Source organism: Egretta garzetta, unplaced genomic scaffold (genome assembly GCF_000687185.1).
Source record: "Egretta garzetta isolate BGI_Z169 unplaced genomic scaffold, ASM68718v1 scaffold447, whole genome shotgun sequence".
NCBI classification, from domain to species: Eukaryota; Metazoa; Chordata; class Aves; order Pelecaniformes; family Ardeidae; genus Egretta; species Egretta garzetta.
The window spans coordinates 710823-734602 of NW_009260397.1; the positions used below are offsets into that span (position 1 = coordinate 710823).

At 41.4% G+C, this 23780-nt stretch overlaps 1 protein-coding gene across 2 annotated transcripts; it reads left to right on the plus strand.

Moving 5' to 3' along the window:
• The first annotated feature begins 6 nt into the window (after positions 1-6).
• On the plus strand, positions 7-18840 carry KLHL22 (kelch like family member 22). 2 transcript variants are annotated; one of them, XM_009643100.2, is made up of 7 exons: positions 7-324; positions 9527-9796; positions 10708-10873; positions 12076-12794; positions 13941-14133; positions 15551-15784; positions 16823-18773. In XM_009643100.2, the coding sequence occupies exons 2-7, from the start codon at positions 9570-9572 to the stop codon at positions 17198-17200; spliced, it is 1917 nt and encodes a 638-aa protein (XP_009641395.1). In that variant the 5' UTR covers positions 7-324; positions 9527-9569; the 3' UTR covers positions 17201-18773. The 2 variants fall into 2 exon arrangements, with proteins under 2 accessions (XP_009641395.1, XP_035754456.1); XM_035898563.1 differs by lacking the exon at positions 7-324 and adding an exon at positions 6598-6687 and having other exon boundaries at positions 16823-18840.
• Positions 18841-23780: the final 4940 nt, after the last annotated feature.

The following is a 23780-nucleotide window of genomic DNA, read 5'->3' on the forward strand; positions in this document are numbered from 1 at the left end:
CGCCCGCGTCCCAGCGAGGCCCAGGCAGCCCCTCGCCAAGGCCCTGCCGCCCAGAGGAAGCCACCGAGGCCACTCCAACCAGGCCACGGCTGCTGAAGCCAAGGCCCCGATGCCTGCATGAAGCCCCCGAGGATGCCTTGGCAAGGTCGAGGCCAAGACCCACGTCCCTGCCCAAAGCTGCCTCACCTAGGCTGCCCGCACGGGAGGTGGGATGAGCAAGTGGGAGGATATTGGGTGTCAGGACCTGCAAAGGCTTCGTCAATAGGGGAAGAGAAAGTCCAGCCAGAAGCAAGGTTGAACCGGCTTTCACCTCTTCATCACAGGGTTAGTCTAGAGTCAGGCTGTCTCTTTTAGTGATGTGCAACTCCAGGTAGCTTCCCCCTGTGGAGAAAACTGCTCATTTTGTGTTCCTGATGGGGAAGCGTAGAAGTCACGGGGGGTGGGAACCCCACACCAATGCCTTTAGGAATGAAAAATGAAATTAATGTGGCGAATAATATAAATGAATTAATGTTTGATAAATAAATCAGCTGGTACATGCTGAAAGAGCTCTTTGTGCTCTTCCAGGTCACTTAATTGTTGTATTAGGCACAGAATTAATTACTGTCTAATTTTTTTTCCTCCTTGTATTTTAGACTATTAAAAAATTCATTATGTGGTTTAAGCAGTTCAACAAAGCAGGTTGAAGTTTTGGTAACTAGCTGACTCCGTCAAGTTTCATAGAATATGTACCATTGGCTAATTTATAAACTGTCACTTTTGGCATAGTTATTACTTAGATTAATCCTGTAGAGCCTTCATTAAAAAAGGTGGTGGTGTTCTTATTATGGAAAAGACTTTAGGATTTTTGAGGGGCTTTCTAAGAGTTCTTGAGATAAACAATTCTGTCAAAAGAACACATTTGTCACAGATTTACTAGTTCTATCTGGACATAGAACTAAACACTACCTGCCGATTTTGGAAAAAGCTGGAGCCTTAAAGGTAGGCCATTTGTTTTTAGGGTAAGTAGGTACACCTGAATGTAGTTGGTTAACACGTCTTCCTTCAAACACAAGCAGCCACTCCACCCAAACCAGAACATGACTACTGAAGACTGAGACAAAAAGCAGATCTTGTTTCAAGATTAGGAATGAGGGAAAAAAAAAGTAGTAATGGATAATCAAACTCTTGAAAGATGATGAAGCCATAAGAGCAAGTATTTTAGCACTGCACTGAATTTTCATTTTCTTTACTGCAATTTCTTGGCAGCATTTGGGCCACAGGCCACCTCCAAAAAATACACCACAGAAAACTTTACAATTCTATGAATGTAGGTAGGTTGCAAATTACTCATGGATAAGGCTCATACTCTTTAGGTTATGCTACTGTTAATGGAGAAAAAATAGTTTTAAATGTTTATATATTTAAATATAGATACATTTCATGGGAGTTTTGCCATGTACAGATGTTTTATTCTCGATATTTCTTAGCAATAACTTTTAATAGGCTTGGGAAAAAAACCCCAAAACAACAGGTGTTTGCTTCTGAAAGGAACAAATGCCAAATTTTGATAGACAGCATAGTTTGCAAAAGCTGTTCCCCAAACCACACCTTTTGGTTTCCTCCCACACTTCAAGTATACTACTAATGCTAGAAACTGAAAATGGGTCAGAAATTCAGCCCAGAGTGATGTGCTTGCATATTTCCATTAGTGTCAAAGAAAGATGCTCTGTATAGACCTAGCAAAAGCATCTCATCACTTAGTGTTCAAAACTAATGTTGAGATATTTTATACTACCAGATGTCTTTGTTTCTTTCTTTTTGTGGGGACCTTGGTCAAAAGCAGTTGTTTGGGTTGCTTCCCATATTTGTAGAAGGTTCCTCAAGTGAAGTGATATTTCAGAAAGATTTTTTTTTTTGCACAGTTGTGAATGCATAGAAAGATAATTCTGAAAGAAGCATTGTTGAGCAAAGCTTCTGTTTTTCCTTCACCCCTCTTCCCTTACCCTTTCTTCAAAAAGCATAAAACTGGCTTAAGTCTTGTCTACACATAATGGTGTACTCAATTGTCTTCTATGTAGCAAACAGTCTTACAAGTGCCCATTACAAATTATTATATAGTTGGAGAATTCTAGTATTTGCACTCCAGTTAGAATGAACAATAGTTTTGCTTTTCAATTTACATTGTTTGTGGCATCACATCTGTTTTCTGAACTATTTTGGCAGGCACCCAACTGCGTCCCCATTCTGCACACTCTCTGACTAGTTGATCTATTTGTTTGTGTGCCCTCTGTCCTGTTAAAATTCTGGTACATAGCCAGGTTCTGCCTATTTGCATTTGCAACCCCTGAGAGTCAGCATAACCAGCATTTTGCTCTAGTCTTGTATCTTGTCTTCTTGTCAGGCTTTCAGCTGAAACCTGGCTTAGAGCCTAATTCATATTACTCCCTAGGTAGAGATGAAGGTGTGGGAAGCCTTAGGGCACAGATTTTAAACTTCTTTCAATGCACTAAGGCCTTTAAGGGTCTGATCTGGATCACAATCAGCATGCCATACTGGTTGCTCTGTATTAGAAAAAAGCTATGAAGAAGATGGCCTGCAAGAAAGAGGGCAGAGCTGCAACTGAGGGACATCAGCAACCTTTAAGAATGGACCAAGAGGAACTGCATACATTTCAACAGCAGAAGTGAAGTCATGGCCCTGGGTCAGAGTAACTCTATATATCAGAGCAGGTTGGACACAAGCCTGGATCAAAGTCACCTTTGCAAGAAGAGAGTCTGGGGGTCCTGATGAACAGCAAGTTGAATATGATTCCTCCAACAGGGGCCAGCTTCATACCAGTCTGTGTTAGCAAAAGCATAGCCAGCAGGTCATGGGAAATTATTATTTCCTAATCTATTCAGCACTTCTAAGCCCAGAAGATCTGAATACTATGCCCAGCTTTGAGCTCCATGCTGAAAAAAACCCCTACAAGTTCTGTGGAGGACTACCACAACAGAGTGGGAGCGCATACAAGGAGATCCAAGAGCACGCAAGGCAAGAAGGCTGGGTTTGTTCAATAGAGAGAAGAAAGGCTAAAGGGAGAACCAGTTGCCATTTTTTTAAGCTATCTAACAGGTACAGGAAAACAGACCCGAACTCTTCTTTGTGGTGCACAGTACCAAGGATGAGAGGCAAGTGTCACAGATTGCAGGAAAACAAATTCAGGCAGGATACAGAAGAAAACAGATTTTATGGTTAAGCACTCAATTTTATGATTATTGACAAGGATGGATGTTCTGCACTTGACTAGACAAGGCTCTCAGCATCCTGACCCTATTTTGAAGTTTTCCGTGTTTCAAGCAGGAGATTGGACTAGAGACCTGCCAAATTTCTTTCCAGCATAACTTATTCCACAATTCTAAGAAAGCATGGGACCCCCAAGCTTGAACCACCTGTCCATATGGCAGTAAGCTAAACAGATTTGGATACCCGACACCAGCAAGCTCTAGTTTATTTTTGGCATGGCTGATGCACAAGAAAATATTACTAGCTGCATAAGACACCTCTTCACAGAGATGTAACTGACAGCCATGAGCTTTTCAATACAAAAATGTCTGAGTTTCCATAGAAACTAACTTGGATAATCCTTCCCGTATCCAGCAGTTTCTGTACAGTAGAGAATCAAGGCTGTCAGCACAACTGTACAAGAAAAAACCCCCAAACCCACCCACAGACTAGTAAGCATCACGGTATGACACGGATGCTAATCATGGAAGGGGTGAACACTTGTCTAGGTGTATATCATACCATGCAATACCAGTAATAGCAGAAGGATGCATCCAGGACGTATGTCCTGACCCAGCTGCTTGGAAGTGCTCCCAGGTACAACACAGATACATTCTTAGGGAAGCAGGACTCTCTTCTCAATCTCAGGAAGTGTGTGCTGTAAGCCGTATGAATTTCTACTCCCCAGAATGTTCTTTACTGGAGCAGCACACACCTTGGTGTAACAATTGCTGTGCACTTAAAAAATCAGGTAGGACAGGCACTGCATTCTTTTCTACCACATCTATTTTACCATGCCTTTAACTTTTCCTTTCCCTGTTCTAGTTGAGCTATTCCATTCCTGCACCCTGTGTTCTTAAAACGATGAGGATTTGCAGTGGGCACAAAAGCAAGCCAGCACACCAGTCTCACTATTTTGCCATCTGAATGATCAAGACAATCCATTCCCTCAGTTCCTCTTGTCCCAGTGCCAACCTCCTCAGTCATAAACCATATATCTTTGCTGTGAAAGCAAGTATTCTGTCATTGATCAGAGAGGGGATTTTGTTAAAAAAACTGAACCACAACTCTCTTCATGTACAGATGAGCAATTATTCCCGTTGAATAATCAGAAGCCTCACTAAGACTTGTACTTTTTCATACAAGCAATCTGCAGAAGCATATTGTAGTAATGGAAGTTGAATACAAGACAATCACACAGAGCTATCAGCAAGCTACTGAGACACTGTAGCTTCCACTGTGTCCATAGCTTATTACAAGAGACCACCAGCAATACAGTGAACTTTGAATATAGTACAGGAAATAGAAGGAAATAGTAGATTTCCTTCACACTCCCTCCATGTCTACCCTTGCAAGGCATGGCTGCTTTCTCCTGGTTCCTAAATGGAAAAATTTCATTCTATTGGAAAGAGCAGTGATGTCATTCTGTGCATCTCTGAGGGTTTTGCCATTTATGGGGAATTTTTTTTATGTTGGATTTTTAACTCCTTGATTTGAAGTGACCAAACAGTGCGTGTCTTCCTACATTAGCATTGCTATAGAAATGTGCATACGTTACTGACCTTACATGCCTCCTTCCTCTTTATGTACTGGGTGCTCAATTGTCATACCCCAAATTAATTACTACATTAATCCATGTCCCCTAAAAGACAAATGCAAACCAACATAGCTGCAATCTCAAATACCTTATGCAGCCAGCTAAGAAAAATCTCGTCTTGATTTTTTCTGCAGTTTCAAAGTGGTTAGAACAAGGACTTGCCTTCCCTTGTTCCTGTAGACAGCATCCAGCACTTAAGACTGTACTTTTTACCTTTGCTACTGTTAAAGAAGCACAGTGAACAGAAAGAGTTCCTCATCTCTTCCATTTTAGGGTCAGTCCTGCAATACTCAGCCACTGAATCCCACTATTAACAGCAGAGTGGCACTGAGAAACTTGCACAAGAAGAAACAACAACAAAAAATTATTACTCAGGTTTCTAGGAACTTGGCTCAGTCATAGAGCAAGTTTCTCAATAACAGAAGAGAACAGAGGCCTCAGGAACATCCTTCAAGCCCCCTCCTGGTAGAGAGCCTCAGGGTAGAGGGAACTTAACTTCATGGTTCAAGGGCCTGTGCATTTACATTAGCTAGCAAGGGCCTACCTACAGCGCCTTCATTTTCAGGGACACATATGCCAGCCTGTGAAAATAGTGTCTCAAGCCCTAAAAGCCAGAAAAGTTCATGACTGTTCAGGAAGGAAAAACAGTAAATAGAAGGTTTTTTGCAGCATGTGAGGAGCTGTACAAACCTGTTCTGTCCCTCCATTCAGAGCTGTACTGCTTGTACTACATTTAGCTTTCTTTTTTTAAAGAACAATAAAGGTTAAGTAAAGTACAAGTTTGAGGAGATGAGGTTAGATTATTTTCAGCTAAAAATATACAGAGGTTATTCAGTAAAGTTACTTGCTATTTTTAAGACTGATGGACACTTAAAAGGCATAACAATTCCTAGATACATTGACAGTCATTCCCATACACCCAGCTGGTACACCATACATGAAATAGCATACTTCCACTCTTTGGGGTGCCAGATTTTTAGACAGTAACAAAGGCGCAAAGCACACAGCAGAAAGGTCATAATTAGGCCACACAGCCTGAGAAGCAAGGTTATGTGCCAACACCAATATCCCTCCCCAGCAAATTTGTAGTCAGCATTTAGAACAATATTCAGAGAAATACACTGAACTATCAGCTCACCAAGTATACTGCATTTGATCCAGGAAACTTGATTGCAAAATCACCCACCTTTCCTTTCAAAGAAGCACACAACACAACCCCACTAACCCTGCTCCAACAACCACTCTTTGTAACTTCCTAACCACTCAACTCCAGCTGCTCTTTGTACAGCTATTACAAAGGTGAGGGCTCTCACTAATCAGCTAAGTGAATCTTGCTGGCTACCCCTCACAAGCATTTCTTGTCCTAAAGGTGTTGTCTACCAGCTCCTAAGACTACCTAGGCACAAGTTAAGAGGCTTTCCTTGGCTTTTGGTTCAAAGAAGAGGACTTAACCACCTATGTCAGTCAGATATCTTGAATTAATACCTTAAATACTCACTTCTAATTTTATAAGTAGGCAACCATTCATAAAAATTGTAGGAGTGAGAATTTTTCTGGAGTAGTGTGTTACTACTGGTTAAAACTATGACAATAGGCATTCATGCTTATTTATGAGCCTTTAGGAGATGAGGGAGATACACATGACAAGATATAGATTCAGTGTAATTAAGAAACTTCATGTATCCATATACAGAAAGAGCTTATAAGTGCTGGCAAGTTTTAGACCACATGCATTGTACCTGCTCAGTGGTATTCCACCATTTTTCCACAGAAGCTTCTGTATTCAACCTATACACCCAAAACTGGTTAGCAGCAAGTAACTCTGGATGGCAAAATACTCACAGGTAACTATAGAGTGGTGAATTTCCGTACCATAGTGGCTCTGTGCTCTAAACTCACAAGGCAGCTCTTGTGTTGGTGTGCATGCATGAGTGACCAGCCTGAAGACAGTCCAGCTCAGCAGTGACAGCCAAAATACAATTCAGGGGCAGAAGTTGAGAACAAGTAGGGACTGCCAAAATTCAGAAAACAGAGTGTAGCAAAATACCTGTTGGCTCAGCTGTTGACTAGCCAAAAATCAGCTCTGGAGGATGGTTCAGCTGCACTCCCAGCACCTACGTTTGACCACACTGAGCTTTCCACCGGTCTGCTAGAAGGGCTGGTTTGTTCAGCTATTGCTGACAGTTGTGGGGTAATTCAAGTCCATGTCTCGTAGAACTAGCAGTGCGATAAACTCCCTGCAGATCTCCAAGACAGCCCCATTTGTCACTGACAGCTCTGCAGATACTAATGTTCATACAGGCTTCAGAATCCCTGAATTATTTCTTTTCTTTTTTTTTTATTTACTCTCTTTCATTATACTGTTTGATCTTCCTGGTTCCAGTTACCATATTTGTAAGACAGGATCCCTTCTAGGGCTTTACTTGCTGAAAGCTTCATCCCCTTTCTGTTCCATTTTAAGATTATTTGGATATAGAATGTATTCTGAATAGTAACTGTCTACAGTTATATTAATTAACGTTTGATTTAAATAAAGGCTTGGCATGATTATACAGGTCTCCCACTGCATGTATCTCTCTCTCAGCCACTTCTACAATACATTTCTTTGCTAAAACTTGTTGCACAGTTTCAGTGGCCTGTGTAGTTTAATATATCCCACTTCTCCCTAGCCTCTCTTCCACCAATGGCTACACTACATGACATGCTATAAGCTTGCATCAAAGGTCATGCTGTTTGTCCTACCCAGAAAAGGTCTTTGAATTCAGTTCAAAGTTGAAAATAGTTCATTTGTTACATTTACTTCTGCTTTTTGATGCAATGATTTTACTCTCATAGCTCTCTAAGTAGCTGAAAAGATGCAACCTTTTTTGGAGCACTAACCACATTAACTCTGGAGTGTTAACCACATTAAACCACATTAACATAGTTAATGTGGTTTATCTGAATCTGTTCCTCATTTGGACCATATCTCACCCTACTTTGGTTTTGCTGCATTTACTCACTTCTAGTGAAATGGGAAATTTCTGATCAACATCTAGTAACACTCCTCCTTCCCGTGCCTTTCTTACTATATTATCTCCCTTGCCTCAATCCATCACTTTTAGTATTCCCCAGGAGCAAATCAATACAGTAATGTTTTGTCTGCTTCAGAAGCAGTCATTTCTAGTAAAAGCATCTACCTGTCATGAAAAATAATCCATTACTCATCTCTTCAGCTGATGATGGATAGTTTCCCTGTATGATCGACCTGAATGTGCTCCCTAGAAGGCTGTCTCATCAGAGCTCCTCTTCTGAGCTGGCTGTCTTGGTTTTGCTGGAAAAGAGCAGACAACAATTAATATGCTTTTTCAGGTTTTTTTTGCCATCGCCTTCACCATGCAATGCCACCTAGCTTCCTTTTGGTTTGGACAGTGTAAGGTAACTTCCCTCAGGCAGAACAAGAAATATTTTCATATTTCTTGGCATCATCCAGATAGCTGCTTCTTCACTGTCCATACACAGAATACCCTGCAGTACTTTGAGAGATATCCAATGCTGCATTCTCTGTCTATAGCTGGCACAATTAAATGGTTCCATTTCTTCATTGTTTGTTTGGATTTGCTGGGTTTGTTCTGCTTTTGCTTCCCTGACTGCTGATAACCCCTTGTGACTATCCTTTGTGCCACTAAACTATTTCCCAGGCCACTGGAGGAGAGGCTATGATAGCTGGGTCTTAAGCAGTCCTATCAGCTAAGTTACTTCCTTTTGCTAATATGTTTTTGGTTTTTTTTAATGTGTTCTGACAACTGGATAGAGCCTAAGAGCTTTAACCACTACAACTTCTGACATTCTTCAAATACAATGGAAAGGGTAAATTACAGGATGGTAGAAGAGGACTCATGAGATTTTGAGAGCTTAACCATAGACATGAAACAATCACTTCCAGCTAGCTTGTTACAGGTGTTTCCCCGTGTGCCATAGGGGACCTTCCAATGGCAGTCCTAGAACAAGGTACAGGATAGCCCTCTGCAGTGCCTACGCCGGAGGAAATGCCCTCTCTCTGCAGGGAATCGTGGTGAAATGAAAAGCAGTTGCGCATGCTACCTTGAAGTCGTTGCAATAAAGAAACTCACTTTGAAGCCTACAGTTTCATATAGCATTTTACAGAATGATAGATGGAAGTGTGCTCAGCTAAGGAAAATTAAAAAGCAAAGACAGGGAGAGAGGAGAGCTTTCAGATTCTGGGGTAAAATATCAAGATAGAGCGAAGGTGCAGTTTATATTGCAGCAAAGTTATCTGAGGATATTAGGCAACTTGGAATTTGGCAAAAAATATGTCAGTTTGGTTCTTTGTTATAAATTATGCAGAAATGCAAAGGAAACAAGGGGTTCTGGTAATGGGTTGGGAAGTGAAACTCCTGCTAAGAAAAAAAAAAAATCCCCACATGCTACAATACTCTGACTCTTGGACTGAAAACCCAAGAGTCAGAATACTTGTTTGAAAAACTATGTTCTGCCAGTTTGATGTGCTGATATACACCTGTCTATTTCCAGTATCATCACTCAGAATAATTTCTTCATGGTCGAACTGTCTCTCCATTGACTGAAGAGTCGGGTTTGATTTATTTTCTGTGACAGGCGGGGGTCAGAGGACCATTTGTAAAGCAAAAGGCACAAACCTTTGCTGATTCTGTTGTCTCACAGATTTCATTCTGCTACAGCTGGTGGCTGTGCATTTCTGCCTGGGATGGCGGAGGATCAGGAGCTGACTCAGCCACACAAAGCTCAACTCGAGCCCTCCCTTCAGCAGCGCACCAGCAACACATACCGCAGTGCAGAGCACTCTCAGGCCTTGCTCAGTGGCTTGGTATCTCTCCGAGACAGCAACATCCTCTTCGATGTAGTTCTGGTAGTGGAAGAGAAACCTATTGAGGCTCATCGCATACTCCTAGCTGCGTCCTGTGACTATTTCAGGTACACTTCAGTACAGCAGTAACAAGCATGTGTCTGAATGTTACTCAAACCTGCAACATCCAAATCTTCTGTCTTGGCACACTGCTTCTGGATGTAAGATTAGACCCGTAAGATGGAACTGAATGTGTTTCAAAATAGTTACTAAATATGGCTTTATTCATCTCACTGTTATTTCTCTACAGAAATAAAGCTCTTGTTCCTGCACACTGAGCTTACCTCCACTAAATTCACTGCCTGTGGTACTTGGAGGTATATAAAGAGGAGAGACTATCTGAACAGGTGTCTTCTGGGCGGCTTTTAACATATCCTTAGCATTGTAAGACTTTGCCCATTGTGGTGACCATTTCATAATACATAAAAAGTCACTGGAAGTGGGTCACTCCTCTGTTATGTGCCTATAGTGTGACTCACTCTCCATTAAATCAGGCGGTCCCCTGGTCAATTTGACTAGCAGTTTCTTAAACTGACTTTATTTTCATAGAGCAAACAAACAAATCCCAACGCAATCCAGACAAACTTCTAACTGGTGGAAGAACTGCTCTAGTGTAGCAAAAATTCCTACAGTCCCAAGTTCCTCTGTTTTCCCTCTTCCCCCACACCCAGAGTATCTGCTTCTGCCCACCGACTATCCATATGCACTGGGTCTGTATTTAAGTCCTTCAGCTTTGAATCGTACCTTTCAGATGGCCTCTACTGTTTTCCTGCAGAATGAAGAGTATTAGTTTCTTAGGTCCTAAAGGCCTGTACTCTTTGTGTCATTGGCTTAGAGAGGAGGTAATCCCATAAAAGTGTCTGGCTAGGTTTTTATCTTTCCGAATATTTTTTATGTTCCCAGGACAACATAAGATAAGCAAACTGAAAATAGCTTCAATGCAAATCTGCCATAGCATGTGCCGTTGTCTTTTTTACAGAGGAATGTTTGCAGGAGGACTGAGAGAGATGGAACAAGAAGAAGTTCATATTCATGGCATCTCCTACAATGCAATGTGTAAAATCTTGAACTTCATTTACACTTCTGAGCTGGAACTCAGTGTGAACAGTGTACAGGAAACCTTAGCTGCAGCCTGTCAGCTTCAGGTGAGGTACTGGGAGATGTGACAAAAAAGAAGCAAGAAACAAAAGCAACCATGAAAGAAACAGAAAACGTGGATATCTGGTTAGATGGAGCGTTAGGGGGTGAATAAGAGCGTGGGTCTCATGAGAAGAATTTCTTTGGGATGCTGTATCCACTGGAACTAGCTATGGAAGGGTAGACATAATGTATGAGTACTTGCAAATCGCATTTGTGCCAACGGTTTTATTCCTTATAAACATTCACCATTTCATCTAGAGGACTATTTTATATAGCACTCACTTCCACTGATCTGCTTATGAAAGCTTCCCTGAAATAGAATATCTCTGGCCTATGGTAAAGGACAGGGCTTGCTGCTCAGAAATTTTTGTGCTGCTCAAGATCTTTCTCAGATTGAGTCCACAGGCACATGACCTCCCTTGACCCCTTCACTACAGGAAATCCTATCACTATGGTTTCTGCATTAAGTGCAGAGTTCATGTGCCTTTAAGACAAGGGTTTTTTCCTCTAATTTCCCCTGCAGGTAACCGCTGCAGAAGGCTTTGGTACTAAATCTTAAACTTTCTGAGTGCTTGCTTTGGTTGGTTTCTACACACTTAGCACCACTTTGTTAGCAGGCTCTTGGACAGCAGTTGATTCTTCAGTAGTCCCTCCTGCCAGACACAACTTCAAATTGTATTCAGAAGGCAACACTAAATATTAATTTTCCTTTCAAATGGCTTCCTGTGCTCTTGAGTGATGCAGATATATTTGTTACAGATACAGTCTTTGATACAGTACATCTATAGTGCTCTGAAAGAACAATTACAGAGTGACTGCAAACCTGGGTTTAACCATGTCCTCCATGCCTTCCATTTTCATGACTGCCTCCCAGGCAGCCTGCAACTTGGTGCCACGCTAACAAACCAGGTAGCCTGGCTGTCCAGTGTCCCATGTGTCTTGGAAGACACATTGCTGCTGCTGCACCTGAAGCCAAACTCATGGGCTTGCAGTATACTGTGGCTAGAAGATCTATTATATTCATCTGTGTACCCATGTTGAGTTTCCCTGGAGAAAGGTGAATTGGGTGCAAGTGAACATGGTGATCAGACTGTGAGGAGAGCAGTCGTCTTGTGGACAACTTTCTTACAGTCATCCCAGGCTTCTGTCACCTCTCTTTAGTGTGAGGCAAGTGGTATCTGAAATGAAAAATATCTCTCTCTTGCAGATTCCAGAAGTCATTAAGTTCTGTTGTGATTTTCTCATGTCCTGGGTAGATGAAGAGAACATCCTCGACGTATACAGACTAGCTGACCATTATGACTTGAGGCATTTGAGTGATCAGCTGGACTCCTACATTTTGAAGAACTTTGCAGCTTTCTCAAGGACACAAGTGTATCGACAGCTACCCTTGCAGAAGGTCTACTCCCTTCTCAGCAGCAACCGTTTGGAGGTTAACTATGAGTTTGAAGTTTATGATGGAGCACTTTTTTATCATTATTCTCCAGAGCAACTGGAGACAGATCAGGTCTCTCTGATGGAGCCCCTTAAGTTACTTGAGACAGTTCGTTTTCCTCTGATGGAACCCCAGATCCTGCAAAGGCTTCATGACAAATTAAGTCCATGTCCTTTAAAAGATACTGTTGCAGACGCATTAATGTACCACAAGAATGAATGTCTTCAGCCAATGCTTCAGAGCTCCCAAACACAGCTGAGATCAGAGTTCCAGTGTGTAGTGGGATTTGGAGGGATGCATTCTACTCCCTCCATTGTTCTCAGTGATCAAGCCAAGTATCTGAACCCCTTGTTGGGAGAATGGAGGCACTTTACAGCTGCACTAGCCCCCAGAATGTCCAACCAAGGGATTGCTGTTCTCAATAATTTTGTATATTTAATTGGCGGAGACAACAATGTAAGTGGTTTTCGAGCAGAGTCAAGGTGTTGGAGGTAAGATAAGGATAATCCTGCTATTATTTTTTTTACCACCTTGTTGCCCATCTCTGAGTCAGTAAGCCAGTAGCGCAGTCTGCACACTTGCTAGCCAAAAGATTAGGAACTGAGCAGGGGCCTCACTGAAAGAAAACACAAGAAATAAAGAAATGAGCCTCATAGTAACAGGAAGCTTCCAGCAGTGCTTATGGGACAAAGCCAAGCCTGATAGGGTAGAAACAGCTACTCATTCAAGAGTATTACATATGTTACTTTCTGCCTTGTTGGAGGGGGAAGTATTAAAGATGTGGGAAGCAGTAATGAACCTAGAACCCTAGATTATCTAGACTCTCTTGAGCTAGGATTTTCTAGAAGTCCTCTGTGTGTAGTTTTGGTCCCAATACAAAGGGATTTACCTACCAGAAAGGGTTTTTAAATAAAATGCTATTGCTGGTTGATTTTCAAGAACTTGTGTGCACAATAGCAGCATTCCAGGATCCTCTTATATTATTCTGTGCCAGGGAAAAGAGCAGGAGGAAGGATCAAGTTTAGACGTTCATGCCTATTACATTGCAGAAACAGAAATAAACCCTTCTGTCTTTATATTGCAGTCGTTTTTACTAGTTTCAGCTGAGTTGCCCTTACTTTACGGCAAGCATAGCTTCACTTCACAACCAGTTTTCTCTGTAACTAAAATTTCCAGACCAGATAGATACTCTTGATCTGAAAGTGAATCATGAGGTTCACTTTGAGCAGCAGATATTTGGGGAAAAGAATCAAAGAACCCACCACATATTTATGCCCTTCTTGGACTCTTGAAGATCCAGATTCAGTCTTTGTGCTATTTTTAGACTGGTTTACCTTGTAGAATGGCTTTATGCAAGCAGAGATTTTGATATATAACCTGACAGCAGTATATAAGATAATGGAAAATCTAGGCTTTTATAGTATGATTATGTCAGCTAAAATACATCTTCTAAAAATAGAATAAAGCAACTTTGCTAATAATAAAATGCTGACAAGGCCTAATTTCACTCCACTTACAGCTGAGCTCAATTTCAGCCAAAGACAGTACAGTAACCCACATCTGTGGTGCTGTCTGGTATTCCAGCAATGAATCTGTGGCTGCATGAATAACTCTCTTTGATCCCATTCTTTTACAAGGTATGACCCACGACACAACAAATGGTTCCAGATCCAGTCCCTACAGCAAGAGCACGCTGACCTCAGTGTTTGTGTTGTGGACAACTACATATATGCTGTCGCAGGCCGAGATTACCATGAAGACCTGAGGGAAGTGGAGAGGTATGACCCTAAAAGCAACACTTGGGAATATGTGACACCTCTGAAGAAGGAGGTAAGGAGTGCATTAGCCACACACACTACTACAGTTCCCCAAATCCCGATTTAATCTTTTTAGTTGCTTTTCTGATGTGTAGCTTTAAATTTGCTGATACTTAGGTGGGAAACAGTAGCCTCTGTATATGGGATAAATGAATAGCAAGAAAGGAGAATAATAATATATGTAAACTACATTTTGAGGTTAAATGCTTAATGTTCCTGTTTTCTTGTTGTTTCCCCCTGCACCTTTATTGTGTTAATGCTTAAAACCATTTAAAATTTAACACGTAGCCTCTGGGAACAGGAAGTTGCCATTCCTCCTAGGCAGGTAAACTGTGAGCCACAGTAGTACAATGTTCTCACTTATAGTCCGGACAACATGCTTTACTCCTGATCAGAAGAGATAATGCCCCAGTAAGAAAGTACATCAGTTTCTATAGACTACTTAGTTCCTGGACAAAGAACTGAGGTTGGGTAAGAAGTTATGTGATGCAGAATCACATCGCAGTCAGCTAACGTAAGACCATTACTCATTTGAAATACGTGAGTGAATAGTTATCTTTTGTCATCAGTACCATTTATCCTTCTAGAACAGCAATTGCCAAACTAGCAGTCGTGACCCCAGGAACGAGGAAATGCTGTAGTGACATGGGAATTGGGGTTATGAGTGAAAAAGTTTGTTCTAAGTTCTAATACTGCTAAAAAAGGCAAGAATTTCCATTTTCAAGTTAGAAGTGTTGCAAAGGAGGAAGATAAATACAAACAACTGCTTGATAAATCTTGGTTTTAGTGAAGAAAACTAAAATCCTGAGTAATCTTTCAAGAAACTGTGCTGATTTCTACTACACCTTTTAAAAGCTGTGGGTCAAGTGACCAGCATGAAATAATATTTGTGATTTCATAATGCCTCTCAATTGAGAATCTCAGGACACCTTAAAAATGTAAATATTACTGCCATTTTACAAAAGGGATGCAGAGGCAGAAGAGGATAAACACCTTGCATGAGGTCACGAATAATGTATGTGTGTCAATGCTGAGAACATAAAAAGCCTTAAGGTCCAATAGAGTGCTACTAAGGAGGGTATCTTGCATTCCTGATAACACTGCTTGTGTAAGAAAAACCTCCAACAGAAAGGCTTCCAAGTAGACTAGGGAGAAAAGCAGTAGTATATCTTCTAATCAAGGAACAATAAAGAATGAGAACCCATTGCAGTTCTGGAAGTTTTAGAAATCATAGTGTATTTCATTCAGAAATTCACATTTATAGCATAGTCACCTAGAAAGGAATTGTCTATAAGAAAATCCTTCCAGATGTTGATATCTGCATAACTCATGAAGAATGTCACTCCTTTACTGCCTATTCCATACTTTGAAACTGGGAGGAATACCTAAATCCAGACCCCAACCTCTTGCTTTCCCATGTGGTGATACAGGTATATGCACATGCCGGAGCAGCACTGGATGGAAAGATGTATATTACTTGTGGGAGGAGAGGAGAAGACTATTTGAAGGAGCTACAGTGTTATGACCCAAAGACTGACCGCTGGGACGTTTTAGCAGATGGCCCAGTGAGACGTGCTTGGCATGGGATGGCTGCTCTGCTAGGAAAGCTCTATGTAATTGGAGGAAGTAACAATGATTCTGGCTACAGAAGGGATGTTCACCAGGTGAGAGCATGTCATACCTGTGTCTTTCTTGAAAGAGTCTGTTTCTCATGGATCTGGCACTCTGATGTAATGTCTTTCTCTTACTAAGTATGCAAATAAAACTGCCCAGCAACAGCTACTGCACCAGCTCTCCCCACTCAATTGCAGAACTTGCAATAATTTATTTACTGCTGTCTGTCTTGAATGCATTGTCTAACCCACAAAGCACTAAAGCTCTAGCATTTGGAATTCTTATCAATTTTAAAACATCTTTGGTGGGTAACATTCATTGGCATGCACATACCAAATAAGTAGCACATCAATTAAATTTACGTCTTCTCACATGCATTTTTTTCTAAGTCGAGGACTTTTGAATTGCCAATGTGTATTTGCGGGACAGAGTTGTTAAGGATCTATTGGATGGCAATTGTATAATGCAATTAAATGTACAGTAGCTGATGATAAGTGATGGCTGGAGAGAATTCTCTTGAGTTTTATTCCAGCTTCTAGAACTGCTAGAGACATGAAAAGAAGACACAAAAAGTAACTGCTCTTATAAAGCCAGTGAAGATGTGCAGAATTAAATCTAGCTGAAAAGTGTATCTGAATGATAAAAAGGTGCTTACAGACAAAAGCAGTTAGTCAAGTAGGTACCCAATGAATCTAAAACTTCACAACATATGGTGCAGAGACAGTTCAGTAGATCTGTCATATTTGTATGTTCCAGCGCATTTTTTCCTAATGCAAACAGATGCATTATGTCTGAGCTTCTATTAGCATGTGTCCCCATCTCTTTCACTTCTGTATACATTTTTGAATGACATACAGCTGTTACTCCAGCAGCAGGGTCAGAAGTTGTGATTCAAAACTGTATGGCAACTACGCAGTTTTCTGCTGAGTACTGTACTTCTACTACATAGTGATATGCTTTCTCCATTATTAACACCCTGTCAAAAGACTGATGATATCACATGGCTTCCTAAATAGTTTGCCATATGGCCAGGCTCTGTCACTAAGATACATGTTCAATTTTGGCTAATCTCTTCCTTTTTTTTCCAGGTTGTCTGCTATAGGCCAAGCACTAATCAGTGGACAAATGTATGTCCGCTTCCTGCAGGACATGGAGAGCCAGGCATTGCGGTCTTAGACAACAGGATCTATGTCCTGGGAGGCAGATCCCACAACAGAGGAATCCGCATGGACTATGTCCACATTTACGATGCAGAGAGAGACTGTTGGGAGGAAGGACCCCAGCTGGAGGATGATATTTCTGGGATGGCTGCCTGTGTCCTCACTTTGCCAAGGGCTATTTTAATGGAAACAGAGAAATGGTTCTCAGAATGGCATGCAGACCGTGTGAAGTATCACCTTGACTTTCCCTCAGAAGTTATGAGCGTATCAGACTGGGAGGAATTTGACAATTCAAGTGAAGATTAGAAAACTTTAATATTTATTTTTTGCCAGTGGATGAGGAAATTAAGGCTTGGAGGAAATACTTAGAGATTTTGTATGTCTTTCTTATATACATAAATAAGTATTTAAAGGTTTGAAAAATAAGTGTTCTGCACAAAATGCCATTCACGGTCAATATCTGCCCATCTGCACGTGTTCTGCACAAAATGCCACTTGCAGTGAGTATCTGCCCGCCTGCCAGAAAGCAGCATTTTTAAAGTAACCACAGAACTGCCATTTTCTCCCAGTTGAAGTATAGAGGTTCTTTTCCTTTGAAGGAGACTTTTCTCAACCTTGAGCATGGACAGAAAAAAAAGGCACAGAAGGCTCAGCTTGACTAGCTTCTTTCCTTCCAGCTTTTAGCTTGAAATAGCTTTTTGAGATTTTTTTTTTTTCCTTTTTGTAATAAAACTTCCTAGCCAGCTTAACACAGGAAGGTAACACCTAGTGTCTCCCTCCTGAGCCAGGTGTCAGACAGCTTGATTGGTTTTTCAGCAAGATGGAACATACAGAAACAGGAACAGTAGCAAGAAAGTCTGAACCTTCATCTCATCTGGGCATGCAGCCATCTTTGTAACTGGGTTAGAGTCTGTGAACTGACACCCACTCCTGAACTTCTATACCGCAAGTTCTGTCAACGCAGTGGAAAGATGATTTCTAGAAAAAACTCTCTGTACAGAGTATGGCAATCTCATCTCTCAACTGTCAGACACATTTGTTCACAAGCATAAATTAATAAATCCTTGTCAGAACTTTTTTTCTTTTTAACTACTGTCTCAGTTTTATTAACCGTGACGTGGAGCCTGAAAGTTAGTGAGCTTAATTAGATCCTATAGTACTACATTAGTATCAGTGAAGTTACACCAGCTTGGGAGTGGGCAACTTTTTCCATTCTTTTGTTATATGCCTTAGAAGAGGATAAAGAGACCAGAGATTAGTTTGCCACAGCATAAGAAAAAAAGTAATAAGGAGATAACTAGAGGTATTGAAGATTACACTGGTCCAAGACCCTGCAGTAGCTGAACTAATGCCAGGAGCATAATACAGTATTACTACAGCTCAGAAAGATAAGACATAGTAATCCTTCCTTCATGAGGCCTTAAAATAATTGGCTTCTGTCTACTATCTTGCTTAATGTTAGTTTAGAAGCTGATTTAAAGTCTGAACCAGTGTGATACCTGAATAGTATGGGATTCTTCCTCTTGGAGGGGTGAGAAGTAATCAGTGCCACCAGCAGATCATGGCAAACTACCAAAAGCTTTTAAATCTTGTAGCAATAATGGGGTTGCAGGAGAATGGCAAAACCAAAGTGACAACCAGAATGATAAGGGTACTAGTCAAGTATCATCACATCATGACAAATACAGCACATTGACGTGATACTTTAGAGAAATAGAAGTAGTTCCTGTATATTACCATTACTTAGGGGTATTTTATTTATGGAAGCAAAGATGATTTCAAAATGGACCTAGATGACTCTACATTAGTAGACTGGGCTTCTGGAAAAGATTCAAGAGTATTTGCACAATTCTACTATAAGCTCAACAGCTTTTTCTAGGTAAGAGGGGCGTTTGTTGGATTTTTTTTTCTCCAGCACTGTCAGTTTTCACCTCAATCTCTGACCCTTTGTTAGTTGGCAAATAAAAGACCTGGTAACTGCAGGAAACTGATTATGAGCTTCTTCAGAAAATTGTTTTTTGATAATGAACTTTGAACTGCACATGGAGTCTGGAAATACAGACTTTATTACACCGCAATATCGGAGACTGACAAGTATTCCTGTTTTGCCTGATGTGCAGGAATTAATGTAGCCCTCAGCTGTAAGGACAGATCTCTGACCTGGATATGACTAGAACCACTCCTTCCAGACTGCAAGTGTTGCAGTGGCAATTTGTTTTGTCTGCAGACAACAAGGGATTCAAGATTTCTAGTGGTCCAGGTCATGTTCTAGACCCAGCTGTTCTAACTAAACCCAGACACATGCAGTGCATTTTCCATTTTAACTAGCACTTCTCGACAGACAAGTGATACCCTATGTCATACAAGTGAAAATGTTATTTAGTCTCCTTCACGATAAAAAAAAAAGGTGATCATTCTTCATCTGGCTTCTTTTCCTATAAATACCACTAGAGGGTATTACTTACTATTACAAATAACCAAGCTGATAGGCTAATTCTTAGATTACACAGGAGAATACAAGACATTCACAAGTAATTATTAAGCTAAAGAAACATCTTGAAAAAACTCGTGGGTTTTTTTTTTTTTCCAGTTTCTACCCTATGACTCTGTGTCTTTCTTGTTCTTACATAGTCAGGTAATCTGTTTTTCCATTTATCAGTATATGCAATTCTGTGATTGCATTATTTATTAAATGTCGCAGTTGGATACTGTGCAGAGCAAATCAATGTAAGGCTTAGAACGCAGTTACAAGGAAATTACTTTTCCTTAAAGCAGATCATCTGCCTTAGAGAGAAGTGCCGCATTGTTTTTTCTATTTTTTCTAGTCACTGGCATAAAACCGCTAAGTTACATGAACTAAACCTAAGGGCAGGTATTAGGTACTTTGACTTGATAAAAACAAAGCTTCTGTTGCTTTCGCCCCCAAAATTTCTTTTAATCTGAGCGTAATGTGACTGTTGAAAGTCATGGTATACACTATCTTACTTGCATGTATTTTGGTTAGGTAAAAGACCACGGAGTTTAGCTTAGTTCAAACCATCCTAATCATTTAGCTGTAGCTTGTTTCAGTCCAGCATGTACCTTTTCAATGTAACACATAGGCTAAACAATAATAATATTGCTTTGCTTTAAAACTGGCAATTTTATCTAACTCAGCAGATACAAAGCACTTTTTTCTCCTTGTTTTCTACAGTTACCTATATAAAGAAATTGCAGGAGAGATGACAGATTGATACACAGAGCTATAATTATCATTGATCGGTTTTCTTATCAAGAATGATGCTTCAGAAACAGCCTTCAAGAGCCCACTTAAACTTTGTGTTATCTCAAGAAAAACATGTACTCCTAGGGATTTTAGGCTGATTCCATATTTTTTTATTTATAAATTCTCTAATCTCCTAAATATGTCAGTCTTGTATCTTACAGTAAAAAGCACTCATTTTTTACAGCCAGTCCTCAGAGACGGTATAGCACAAGACACTGTGGACAGATGGACAATGAACTAAGAAAGCTTTGCGTTATTTCTGGTCTGTAAGAGAATGGCCAAACAACTCTTCCAGAGGTGAGTGATCAAAATACCAACACTTAAACTGCTGATACATTAGGAAGTCCAGAAGACTAATAACTAGGGTTCTTGATGATCTATTTTCGTATTTCCTGCCAGTACAGAGGTAAAGCTGTATAGGCATATTTGCGAGATTTGTAATTAGTGGACTTGTATCCTGAAGTACTTCAGGCTTCCACATTTGGAGAAGTGATTGTGATTGCTTCAGTTTTTGTTTCATAACTGCTTTCACTACTGTATTTCTTCTCCAGCTGTCTACCTCCAAATCCAACATATCCTTTCCCATTTCCTCATGGTTTAAATTAGGGTCGTTAATTTTGCATTGGAAGCATACACAGTACTTGATTTGAAACAAATAAGGATTCTCATTCTATACCCTTGACAGAAATTTACTTCTTACTTAGAGACCAGCCACATGTACAATTTAATTGGCATTCAGCCCAACTGATGGGGTCAGAAGCTTCTGGTGAAAGGAAGAAGGAGCAGCTGGGCACAGGGAAAGAGGGACGGGAGCTTCTCAAGGGAATATTCTGCCAAATGAGTTTTCATTTCATCTGCAGCTGATGCACTGTAAAAGCTCCCCACCTCCTCAGTTGTGCTACCACTATTTGGCCATGCTCTGAGGGTGGAAGCTGCCAACAGGTAAGACAAAAAGCATAAATGTATTTATATGTAATAAGAAGGTAAAGTGGTACCATACATTTATCCATTCTTCCTAAACCGAATGCAGTTGTAGGGATATCATACACCTGAGATGACTGTCTGTAGTCTAGGAAGTTGAAGCCCTGTCTTGTCAGCTAACATTACTGATCTTGAACAAGTCAACTTTTTCTCATATGTAAGTAGAATGCGGGATGACCACTAGTGGTCCCTTCCAACCCTAAACATTCTATGATTCTATGATTCTATGATCTTTTACCTTGATCTGACCTAGCTCAACCACAGTTATTGAAACTGAGGGGGGAATTACTTGAAGGATGCACACAGTCTGCATGAATACAAATTCAGAACAGCTAATTGTGGCAGTTCCTTCCAAACTGAAAACGTCTCCATGCTTAGAATCCTCTCTGGATGGGAAGGTGGGTGTGCTGGTTCTCCAGCATCAGTCAAGCCCCATGCAGTACTGCACAAAACCTGTTTTATAATTAAATACTATTTGTTCCATGTTTCAACTCTTTTGAGATTTTAGTATTATCCATATGAAATGGAGACAAAATCACTATGTATGTGACCTACTACATTTGATTTTTATTATAACAAAAATTATAATTCAATAAAATGCAGCAGTAGGAATTTTTATACACTATGTGTTACTAATTCTGCTGCTAACTTGTGGCTTTTGTAATTATTTTTGAACATTATTGAGCATGTTATTACAAGTCCAAGTACTATCTTTTAATCTATATTTTGGCCATGGCCAAACAGAAAACAACCTAAACCTGTTCAAATGATAGAAAACATAATAACCTTCATAATCAATACATTAAAAAGTCTAGCCTATCACACATTTAAAACAGTCTCTCATTGGCAAATACAAGCACTTAAACCAGTAGGAACGGATCAAAGGTGTAGCTACTAAGTAAGCTTCCCTAGCAGTGGACGAAATATTTTTGCACAGAAGTGAATTTTCAGATGGTATTATTCATCTCTGGGCCTACTGTTTTGCTAGCATTGCTGCACAGGACTAAACAGCTGCTGTTTTCCACCCAGGAGATGGCTGTATTTCAGCGGCTGGTAAAGTGATACCTGTACATGTATTCAGGGCCTACTTTAAGATCCTTTTGTGTTAGTGATGTTATGAGACTTTCCTGGATGATTTTGTCTAAAACGTTAAGAATGACAAGTGGATGAGCCTTCATTTTAGATTATCTGATCTCTGCTAAACATCTACAGAGACACAGCCCATATGTTCCAGTCCAAACACCTCAGTTGGCACTAGTTGCCAATGTAGGAAGAACAAAGAGAATAAAAATGACCATGTTGTGACTGAGCTTTTGGAAAAGGCAGAGCATGAAAGAAAGACAGGAAAGTTGGAATAAGGCTGTACAACAGTCCAGTTAGGCTCTTCAAGACAGTCATCTTAAATTTATTTCTCCATTTTAAATGTTTTTTGCTTTCAAGTGCTGCTTCATTTCACATTGCCAGGCCCAAAGGAAAACAAAAAACCAAAATCAAAAGCACAAATTAAACAAAGTCATGAGGCCGAGCTAAACTCACGCTATTTGCAAAGGTTTCCAGCACGCCTGGGGAATTAGTGCACTTATTTTGTCACGCCCTTGCCTAATGCAGCTGGACACACCGATTGCCACTGCCAGCCCTCCCAAACGTGAGTCAGACCACGCAAAGGCCCGCGCTGCTCGTCTGAGGTCACCACGCACCAACCTCCCTCTAAAATTCAAACAGCTCATGCTGCACCATGTGCCAAGTGCTTGCCCAGCCCCTGCCCGTGAGGCCTGCTGAGTCCTTTCCGGGGCTTCCTTCCTCTTCAGCAGCTGCAGCACCATCTTTCCTCCCGCCGGCCCCCCAAGACAGGCAGGGCTTTGACCCCATTATCTGGGAACGAGGCCATAAAGAGACACGACACTGTCTCTTAGAGCACATAGGAAGTTATCTCGAGGTCAGAGGAGATTATCACAGTGGTCCATTTTGTTCCTTAAAAAAATAATCAACTAATAAAACCAACAAAACCTCATGGAAGGCGATCTCTGTCTCCAAACCGCCTGCGGTCGGGGTGCCTGGCTGCGGGGCACCCCACTGAGCTAGGAGGCACGGAGAGGGGATGGAGGCCCAAGGCAGCCGAGGCAGGGCAGGAGGGACCCTGGAGGGAAGGGAAGCCAGGGCAGGAGGGACCCTGGAGGGAAGGGAAGCCAGGGCAGGAGAGACCCTGGAGGGAAGGGAAGCCAGGGCAGGAGAGACCCTGGAGGGAAGGGAAGCCAGGGCAGGAGGGACCCTGGAGGGAAGGGAAGCCTAGTATGCCTCAGGGAACCATGGCAAAGCCGGAAAGCCAGGGTCTGGGCACCACCGAGGAGGGAGGATGCACTGAGAGAGGGATGGGGAGAAGATGGTGGAGGTAACGTTGGTGGGTCCCCCTCAGATGCCTTCAGCCCAAGGACTGGGCAGAGCGTTTTGGGGGCGACCAGTGGTAAAGCGTGCCGGCAGCACGCCAGGGACGTGGTGCGCGGGGAGGACGGCCCTGCTCTCCGGTGGGCTGCAGAAGACGTGGGGGTCTCGCACCCCGCCTAACTCAATCCACCACCCGGGCCGGTCACGCCCCAACCGGAGGTGTCCCCGCACGCCGGCTGTGCTGGGGCACGTTTGACT

Coding starts and splice junctions, on each gene's coding strand:
- KLHL22 (XM_009643100.2), top strand. CDS start 9,570: ATGGCGGAGGATCAGGAGCTGACTCAGCCACACAAAGCTCAACTCGAG. Junction 10,874..12,075: donor CTGCAGCCTGTCAGCTTCAG/GTGAGGTACTGG, acceptor TCTCTCTTGCAG/ATTCCAGAAGTCATTAAGTT. Junction 14,134..15,550: donor TGACACCTCTGAAGAAGGAG/GTAAGGAGTGCA, acceptor GTGGTGATACAG/GTATATGCACATGCCGGAGC.